Here is a 9,747-nt window from a genome sequence, read left to right on the forward strand (position 1 = left end):
GGGCCGGGCGGGCAGGTCGGGACCTGGATGACAGGGCGGGACCTGAATATCGGGGGGCCGGGCCGGGCCAGGCCTGTGGGGCGGGGCCTGGGTGGCGGGGCGGGGCCTGGATAGTGGGGCCAGATGGGCAGGGCAGTGCCTTTGGGATGGGGCGGGGCAAGACGGGGGGCGGGGTCTGGATGGAGAGGCGGGATAAGGGGGCGGGGCCCGAATAGTGGGTCCACCTGAGCATAGAGGGACCCGGAGGACTGGGTGGAAACTGGATGATGAGGTGGGTTCTGCCATATGGGCGGGGCCTTATGACAGGGCGGACCCTCTTGGGTCGGGCGGAGCCAGGTACGTTCAGGCCCCGCCTTTGCTTCATGGGCAGGGCCTAGCCAGGGCTAGGGCCAGGGCCAGGGGTGGTCTGTGGTACACTGGAGCAGACCAGGCCTCCGGGGTTCCGGGTCTGAGTTGTGCCCCTATGTGTGCTGTCACCTGCAGCCGTCTTCTCAGCGCTCAGCCTCAGTTTCTGCATCAGCACAGTGGGGGCGGGGATGCTGGGTTGGTGAGTTGTATTCTTTTCCTCTCTTTGGTTAACTTCCCCGCGCCACCATGATCAGAATGCTCCTGGGCGTTACTGGGCTCGTTAAAGTGGTAAGAACCACGACGGGTATTCTAACCGGAGACGCCCTCGGAGCCTCCCAGTGGTTAGTTGTCTTCTTCCTACTTTACGTGAAGCAACAGGCTTCTCGTGGGAACCTCCTGAGTGGTCGTACCCCCATTTTACAGTTGAGGAAACTGAGGCTCAGAGAGGCTGGTCACCCGCACAAGGTCCCACAGCGAGCTGAGTGACAGAGCTCGTGTTTGAACCCAGAGGTCGTGGGGCAGGTGATGTTCTTGGGGCTGGGCGGGGACTGAGCTGGTCAGTGCTTCAGGTGGTCTGGCCAGACCATCTCCTTTGGGAGTGCTGCCTTGGGGACTCGGACAGCCTTGCTGGCCTGGCGGCTTGGGAAGCCCGCTGAGCTTGCTCAGAGGAGCCAGTGAGCCACGTGCCCCTAGCTGGCAACAGTGAGGACGCCCAGTCTGCACCGTTCATTCTGCCCCCTGGTGGCGCAGTGATTAAGAGCTTGGCTGCTAACCAAAAGGTCGGCAGTTCGAAACCACCAGCTGCTCCTTGGAAACCCTATGGGGCAGTTCTGCTCTGTTCTGTAGGGTCACTGTGAGTTGGAATCGACTTGAGGGCATCGGATTTTTATTTTGCCCCTTAGCCCGGCCTGAGCAGTGGGGGTCCCTGGGTGGAAGAGCCAGAATGGGGAGCATGGTGAGGGGATGCTTTTACCCCATCATCAGTAAAGACAGTTAGTGGAGCCAGTTAGCAGAGCCGGCCATGGCCCAGGAGTACCCCAGCATCTGATGAAGAGCATGGTGGCCTCCTCTGTATCCTGGCCCTGCCCACAGGGTGCAGTGGGTGCTCAGAAAGCAGGGCTCAGGGACACGTGTGCGTCTCCTGTGTGCGTACAGGGACAGTTGCTCCTGCCCCCTCCTGAGCACCGTGGCATGCTGTGCCAGGTGGGGACCAGGAAGCCCAGGAAGCTGAATGGCCTTGTGCTCCTGCAACTTACTGCCACGTGGGTAGGACGGGGATTGAAAGTTCACAGAAGATACAGGGCTACAGGGAACCAGCAGGCGTTAGGTGGTGGATCTGTAAAATGTGGTTTAGGTGTTGAAATGACCTCCTGGCAGCCGTGTAGGGGCCCGGGTAAGGCTGGCCACGGGGAGAGCAGGTGGGAGCTGTCGTGGCCGTGCAGGTGAGAGTGAGCATGAGGGTGGCCAGGATGGGAGAAGAGCTGGGGGTGGGGTCCTCTGACCTGTGTGGTCCAGTACTGTAGCCCCCAGCCTCAGGAGCCGCTTAGCCTTCAATTTATTATCATTAAGTAAACCTAACACTGCGTTTCCTCAGTGCGCTAGCCACGTTTCAGGTGCTCGCTAGCTGCTGTGCCAGGCAGCTAGAGAGAGCGTTCCCTCCTGGAGGAAATTCCGGCAGTGCTGGTCTGTACCTCGATGCTCGGGTCTCAGGAAAGTGAAGGGAAGGTCACAGAGCATGCCGGGTCCGGGGGCGATGGTGGGTCCCAGGGTAATGGCAGGTCCGAGTGCGGTGGTAGCTCTTGGGTGCTGGCAGGTCCATGGGCCGTCTTCCTTGTCCTGCCTTCAGCTCGTTTCTCCGTCACTGCTAACCTCTTCATTTCTGACGTGTGTCAGCCTCTGCCAGCTGTGTTTGGTGCTCGTCCCTGAAAAAGATTTTTGTCCTTCTCTTCCCCAAACCCCAGCAGAAGCAGACGAGGAAGGTGGGCCTGTTGCTTGTAGACATTAGCTCCGGAACCTTGCAGGCAGGTCTTTGTCCTCCTGTTGAGACTCACGCAGAGCCGCCCTTCTCTGTGTTTTAGGTATTGAGAACCTTCCCTGTGAGCTGCAGAGGAACTTCCAGCTGATGCGAGAGCTGGACCAGAGGACAGAAGGTGGGTGCAGGCCTGCCGTGCAGCTGGGAGCTGAGGCACGAAGGCATGGGAACTGGGGGTGGCAGAGGGCTTTGAGGATGGAGCTCGGGGCAGCGGGCTGCTGCCTGGCCTAGGCTGTGGACACCGCGTGTGCAGTGGCTTGAGAGGGTGCTGATATGTTGTCGATCGAATTTAGTTTCTTGGATTCTTAGTACAAATCTTCATGACCCTCATCCGCTTTTGTCCTGTCAAAGTGCCTCTGCTACCTTTTTCTTTCCTTGTAAACATTTTCTAGTTTTAAACTGTGCCTAGCTGAAAAGTTTAGATCACAGTTTCTGGCCTCTTGGTCTTGAACTCCCTATTTCTAAAGAATGTCTTCTTGCTGCGACTTTTGTTTTTTATTTCCCTTCAGTTTTAGATTTTATCTGTATGGTTACTGCGACAAGCTGCAAACCGCCCAGTCTGAGGGCACGTCCTCACGGGACTGCCCACACTTCTGACACCAGCCTCCAGGCTGGGCATCCACAGGGCCACCCACCCTCACATCTGACCAGCTGCCTACACATTCGGGGGTCTCCACGGTCTCCTTCAGGTTCAGTAATTGGCTAGAACTCAGGAAGGCACTGTACTTAGGATGTCGGTTTTTTTACAGCAAAATGAGTCAGATCAGAACCAGCCAAAGGGAGTGAGCCACTGGGGGAGTCTGGAGGCTCCCCACTGTGGAGTCAGGATGGGCTGTCTCCTCCTGGCCATGATGTGTGGCAGCAGGCACCAGGTGTTGCCAACCAGGGACGCACCCTTAAGCTTCGGGGTCCGTAGTTTTTATTGGGTTTTCAGTGCATAGACGTGATTGATTAGACCAGTTCTCCACCCCCCCCCCCCCCCCGCCACCTCAGGTTTGGGGCTGATGTCACCTGGCCCAAAGCCCCAACCCCCTAGTCACAGGGTTGATCTTTCTGGAGTGGCCTCCAGTCATCTGTTAGCTTAAAAGATCAGGTGTGCTCCAGGCCCACTATGAATAACAAAGACTTCTGTCTCTGGGGAAGTTACTTCAAGGAGCCAGGGACAAAGGCCAGCCAAATCGTTTTTTCTGTGGTTGTTGTTAGGTGCCCTTGAGTCGGTTGCACTCATCGTGACCCTGTGTACAACACAATGAAACACTGCCCAGTCCTGCGCCGTCAACAGTCGTCGCTATGCTTGAGCCCATTTTTGCAGCCACTGCCAGTCCATCTCCTTGAGGGTCTTCCTTTTTTTCGCTGACTGTCTACTTTACCCAGCATGATGTCCTTCTCCAGGGACTGGTCCCTCCTGGTAACAGGTTCAAAGTATATGGGACGAAGTCTTACCATCCTGGCTTCCAAGGAGCACTCTGGCGGTATTTCTTCCAAGACAGATTTGTTCATTCTTCTGGCAGTCCATGGTATATTCAGTATTCTTCGGCAACACCATAATTCAAAGGCGTCAGTTCTTCTTTGGTCTTCCTTATTCATTGTCCAGCTTGCACATGCATATGAGGCTATTGGAAACACCATGACTTGGATCAGGCGCATCTTAGTCCTTAAAGTGACGTCTTTGCTTTTCAATACTTTAAAGAGGTCTTTTACAGCAGATTTGTCCAATGCAATATATCATTTGATTTCTTGACTGCTGCTTCCATGGACATTGATTGTGGATCCAAGTGAAATGAAATCCTTTACAACTTTGATATTTTCTCCATTTATCATGATTTTGCTTATTGGTCCAGTTGAGAGGATTTTTGTTTCCTTTATGTTGAAGTGTAATCCATACAGAAGGCTATAGTATTTGATCTTCATCAGTAGATGCTTCCAGTCTTCTTCACTTTCAGCAAGCAAGGTTGTGTCTTCTGGATATCGCAGGTTGTTAATGAGTCTTCCTCCAATTCTTCATTGCACAGTTACACTGTGGAAAATCAGGATTACCTCTCCAAAGGCACTGCCCCCGCCAGTTTGGGCACCACCCTCCCCCCTCCCCACTTCCCTGCCTCCTGGGTGCCTTATGCTAGAATTGGTGGTGGGACCAGCAACAGTGACTCGGCCAGGGCAGCATGTAGATGTGCACAAACGAGTGACCACTGTCAGTGCTTACGTGACCTTTTCTTCATGACTGTGTTTTTCGTGACATTACAATTGCTTTGTTGGTTTGTTGGCTGCTTTCTCCGCATTCTGACTCCACCCCTCCCCCCAAGAGCTGTAAGGCGCTATTCACCGTGGCCGCACACGCGGGTTTTTCCTTGGAGACCCCTGTGCTGGAGCCCTCTGTCCAGTCTGGATCAGCTGTTTCTAGGCCTGCTGCATGGGTGCTGCCTTGGGATTTTCCTGACGTATCCCTTCACCTCGCTTCAGTGTTGGGCTGTGTTCCTGGGTCTCAGGCGTCTTCTTTCTTGGTTTATTCACTTGTCTTTGTGGAGCCTTTCCTCGGTAGTTTCTTGAGAAAGGGTACAAGGGGTGGTAAATGTCTTATAAAGGCTCATGTCTGAAAACACTTGTTCTAGCCTCATAGTGGATCGGTAGCTTGTCTGAGTGTAGAATTCCAGGCTGGCAATCATTTTCCACAGAAAGTCGAAGGTATTGCTGCGTTGTCTTCTAGCTTCTGTGTTGTTTTTGATAAGTTCGACGCTGTTTGGATTCCTGATCTTTTGTATGTGTTATCTGTTTATTCCCCACTCATCTTCAGAAGCTTTTGGGATATTCTCTTTATCCTTGGGGTTTCGAATTTCATGATGATGTGCTTTGGTGTGGGTGATTTTTATTGGTTGTGTTGGCTACATGTTTTGCGAGGCTGAAGTACTTGTGGTTTTTCACTTGGGTAGAACATCTTGACCGTGGAAGACAAAAGTGTCTTTTATTGTGAAGTATAGCGCACGTTCAGAAACAAGCGTAAGATGTTTCTGGAGAACGTGACAAGTAGTGTTAGCAGAACCTCTCTGCCACCACCACCGGCGGAGCACCTGGAAGCCCGTGTGACCCTCTCAACCATGACAGCCTGCCCCTGCCACCATCCTCAGTTTGGTGACAGCCCTTCCGTAGACCAGAGGCTGGGTCGTGCCTGTTTCTGCGTTTTATGTTAATGAGCCCCACAGCGTGTTCCTTGTGTGTTGCTTTTTTGCTCTGTGTGCCCTTCTGTGGGCTCAGTCCCTGGGGTCACATGTGGCTCTATTTGCTATTTTTGCTGCTGTGTGAGTGGACCACGACTTGTTGCTGTGAGGTGCCGTGGAGTCGGTTCCGACTCATCGCGCCCCTGTGCACGACAGAACGAAACCCTGCCCCATCCTGTGCCCTCCTCACAGTCGTTGTTATGCTTGAGCCTATCGTTGCAGCCACTGTGTCAGTCCCGCTTGTGGAGGGTCTTCCTCTCTTTCGCTGACCGTCTACTTCACCAAGCATGATGTACTTCTCTAGGCACTGATCCCTCCTGATAACATGTCCAAAGTATGAGGCATAGTCTCGCCATCCTTGCTTCTAAGGAGCATTCTGGCTGTACTTCTTCCAAGACAGATTTGTTCATTCTTTTGTCAGTCCATTATGTATTTAGTATTTTTCACCAACACCATAATTGAAAGGCATCAATTCTTCCCTGTTATTCATTGTCCAGCTTTTACATGCATATGGGGCGATTGAAAACACCGTGGCTTGGGTCAGGCACACCTTAGTCCTTAAAGTGACATCTTTGCTTTTCAACACTTTAAAGAGATCTTTTGCAGCAGATTTGCGCAATGCAATATGGCATTGATTGTACATCCAAGTACAACGAAATCCTTGACAACTTCAGTCTTGATTTATCATGATGTCACTTATTGGTCCAGTTGTGAGGATTTTTGTTTTCTTTATGTTGAGGTGTAATCCATACTGAAGGCTGTGGTCTTTGATCTTCATCAGTAAGTGTTTCAAGTCCTCTTCACTTTCAGCAAGCAAGGTTATGTCATCTGCATATCGCAGGTTGTTAATGGGTCTTCCTCCAGTACTGATGCTTCATTCTTCTTCATATAGTCCTGCTTCTCAGATTATTTGCTCAGCGTACAGATTGAATGGGTATGGTGAAAGGATACAACCCTGACACACACCTTTCCTGACTTTAAGCCATGCAGTATCCCCTTGTTCTGTTTGAACAACTGCCTGTTGATCTATGTACAGGTTCCTCATGAGGACAATTAAGTGTTCTGGAATTCCCATTCTTCACAGTGTTATTCGTAATTTGTTATGATCCACACAGTCGAATGCCTTTACATAGTCAGTGAAACACAGGTAAACATCTTTCTGGTGTTCTCTGCTTTCAGCCAGGATGCATCTGACATCAACAATGATATCCCTGGTTCCACCTCCTCTTCTGAATCTGGCTTGAATTTCTGGAAGTTCCCTGTTGATGTACTGCTGCAACCGCTTTTGAATGATCTTCAGCAAAATTTTACTTGTGTGTGATATTAATGATATTGTTCAATAATTTCCACGTTGGGTTGGCTCACCTTTCTCTGGAATAGGTGTAAATATGAATCTCTTCCAGTCAGTTGGCCAGGTAGCTGCCTTCCAAATTTCTTGGTGTAGATGAGTGAGCACCTCCAGTGCTGTTTGTTGAAACATCTCAATTCCTGGAGCCTTGTTTTTCGCCAGTGCCTTCAGTGTAGCTTGGACTTCTTCAGTATCATCGGTTCTTGATCATATGCTATTTCCTGAAATGATTTAACATCGACCAGTTCTTTTTGGTTCAGTGACTTGTGTATTTCTTCCATCTTCTTTTGAGGCTTCCTGCATCATTCATTATTTTGACCATAGAATCCTTCAGTATTGCAACTTGAGGCTTGAATTTTTTCTTCAGTTCTTTCAGCTTGAGAAATGCTGAGCATGTTATTCCCTTTTGGTTTTCTAACTCCAGGTCTTTGCACGTGTCATTGTAATAATTTGTCTTCTCGAGCCGCCCTTTGAAATAATCTGTTCAGCTGTTTTACTTCATCATTTCTTCCATTTGCTTTAGCTACTTGACCTTCAAGAGCAAGTTTCAGAGTCTTCTAACATCCATTTTGGTCTTTTCATGCTTTCCTGTCTTTTTAATGACCTCTTGTTTTCTTCATAAGTAGTCCTTGATGTCATTCCACAACTCATCTGGTCTTCGGTCATTAGTGTTCAATGCCTCAAATCTGTTTTTGAGATTGTCTTTAAATTCAGGTGGGATATATTCAGGGTCGTATCTTGGCTGTCGGGGACTTGTTCTAATGTTGTTCAGCTTCAGCTTGAACTTGCATATGAGCAGTTGATGGTCTTTTCCACAGTTGACCCCTGGCCTTGTTCTGACAGATGATACTGAGCTTCTCCATCGTCTCTTTCCACAGATGTAGTCGATTTGATTCCTGTCTGTTCCATCTGGTGAGGTCCACTTGTATAGTCACTGTTTATGTTGCTGAAAAAAGGTATTTGCAATGAAGAAGTCATTGGCCTTGCAAAATTCTGTCATGGAATCTCCAGTGTCATTGCCATCACCAAGGCTGTGTTTTCCACCTACCGATCTTTGTTTCCAACTTTCAGATTCCAATCACCAGTAACTACCGTTGCATCCTAATTGCATGTTTGATCAATGTCAGACTGTAGAAGTTGGTAGAAATCTTCAATTTCTTCATCTTTGGCCCTAGCTGTTGGTGCGTAAATTTGAATAATAGTTGTAGTAACTGGTCTTCCTTGTAGGCGTATAGATATCATCCTATCACTGACAGCGTTGCACTTCAGGATAGATCTTGAAATGTTCTTTTTGATGATGAGTGCAACGCCATTCCTCTTCAAGTTGTCATTCCCGGCATAGTATCCGTGGGATTGTCCGATTCAAAATGGCCAACACCAGTCCGTTTCAGCTCACTAATGCCTAGCATATGGATGTTTATGCGTTCCAGTTCATTTCGGATGATTTCCAGTTTTCCTAGATTCATACGTCCTACATCCCACATTTCTATTATTGATGAACGTTTGCAGCTGTTTCTTCTCATATTGAGTCATGCCACATCAAATGAAGGTCCCGAAAACTTGACTCCATCCACGTCATTGAGGTTGACTCTACTTTGAGGAGACAGCTCTTCCCCAGTCATATTTTGAGCGCCTTCCAACCTGAGGGGCTCATCTTCTGGGACTATATCAGACAATGTTCTGCTGCTATTCATAAGGTTTTCACTGGCTAATTTTTTTCAGAAATAGGCTGCCGAGTCCTTCTTCCTAGTCTGTCTTTGTCTTGAAGCTCAGCTGAAACCTGTCCTCCATGGGTGACCCTGCTGTGGTATTTGAATAGGGTGGCACAGCTGCCAGCATCACAGCAACGCACAGCCACCACAGTACAACAAACTGACAGACGAGTGGGAAGACCACGCGCCTTAGCGATCTCTTTTACTGTACGTTGGACATTTGGTTGTTTCCCATTTTGTGCTGTAAGGCGTGTTTTCTGGCATGTATCTACTCAGATCTTTAGAGTGCACACCTACAAGCAGTGGGCCAGGTCTTAGGAAGGGTGAGTCCATAGTTTATTATCCGAACAGGGTCCCCTAGTAGTCAGAGGGGCACTGGGACGCTGATGCTGGATGGCAGGCAGACTGGACTGTCCTGGGCAGATTGACTCCGTCACAAGTGTGCATGTCTGAATGATCCCGAGCTGCCCTGCAAATGGCTGTGCCAGCTCACGCTCCACCAGCAGCGTTGTAGGGTCCGCATCGTCCGCATCTCTGCCGGAGCTTTTGTTTGGCAGAGTTGGCGGACTTTTGTTTTTCCCTCTTTGGGCCTGCAGTGGAAGCTCCTTATGGAGGGGTCTGTTTCCCTACTTCTCTCAGATAAGAAGGCTGAGATCGACATCCTAGCTGCTGAGTACATCTCCACAGTGAAGACCCTCTCCCCAGACCAGCGCGTGGAGCACCTGCAGAAGATCCAGAGCGCCTACAGCAAGTGCAAGGAGTACAGTGACGACAAGGTGCAGCTGGCCATGCAGACCTACGAGATGGTGAGGGGGCCATGTGGACCTGCGAGCTGGTGGGGGGACGACGCGGACCTGCGAGATGGTGGGAGGCTGTGCGGACCTGTGAGATGGTGGGGGGCCGTTTAGACCTGTGAGATGGGGGGGCCATTTAGACCTGTGAGATGGTGGGGGGCTGTGCAGACCTGTGAGATTGTGGGGGGGCCGTGCAGACCTGTGAGATGGTAGGGGGCCATTTAGACCTGTGAGATGGTGGGGGGCCTTGCAGACCTGTGAGACTGGTGAGGAGTGTGGGAGGAGACAGGGAAGCAGAGTG

The 9,747-nt window shown here is 50.3% G+C and overlaps 1 protein-coding gene across 2 annotated transcripts in view; it reads left to right on the plus strand.

The window, feature by feature from the left end:
- Window positions 1–9,747, plus strand: part of ING5 (inhibitor of growth family member 5) — a 16,319-nt gene that overhangs the window by 374 nt on the left and 6,198 nt on the right. For both annotated transcript variants that reach the window (XM_004386486.2, XM_023740888.1), the window contains exons 2-3: window positions 2,427–2,498; window positions 9,292–9,458. In XM_004386486.2, the coding sequence (XP_004386543.1) occupies window positions 2,427–2,498; window positions 9,292–9,458 (239 nt within the window). The remainder of the gene's footprint in view (window positions 1–2,426; window positions 2,499–9,291; window positions 9,459–9,747) is intronic.

The sequence above is a fragment of the Trichechus manatus genome, unplaced genomic scaffold (assembly GCF_000243295.1).
Source record: "Trichechus manatus latirostris isolate Lorelei unplaced genomic scaffold, TriManLat1.0 scaffold00165, whole genome shotgun sequence".
Classification (NCBI taxonomy): Eukaryota; Metazoa; Chordata; class Mammalia; order Sirenia; family Trichechidae; genus Trichechus; species Trichechus manatus.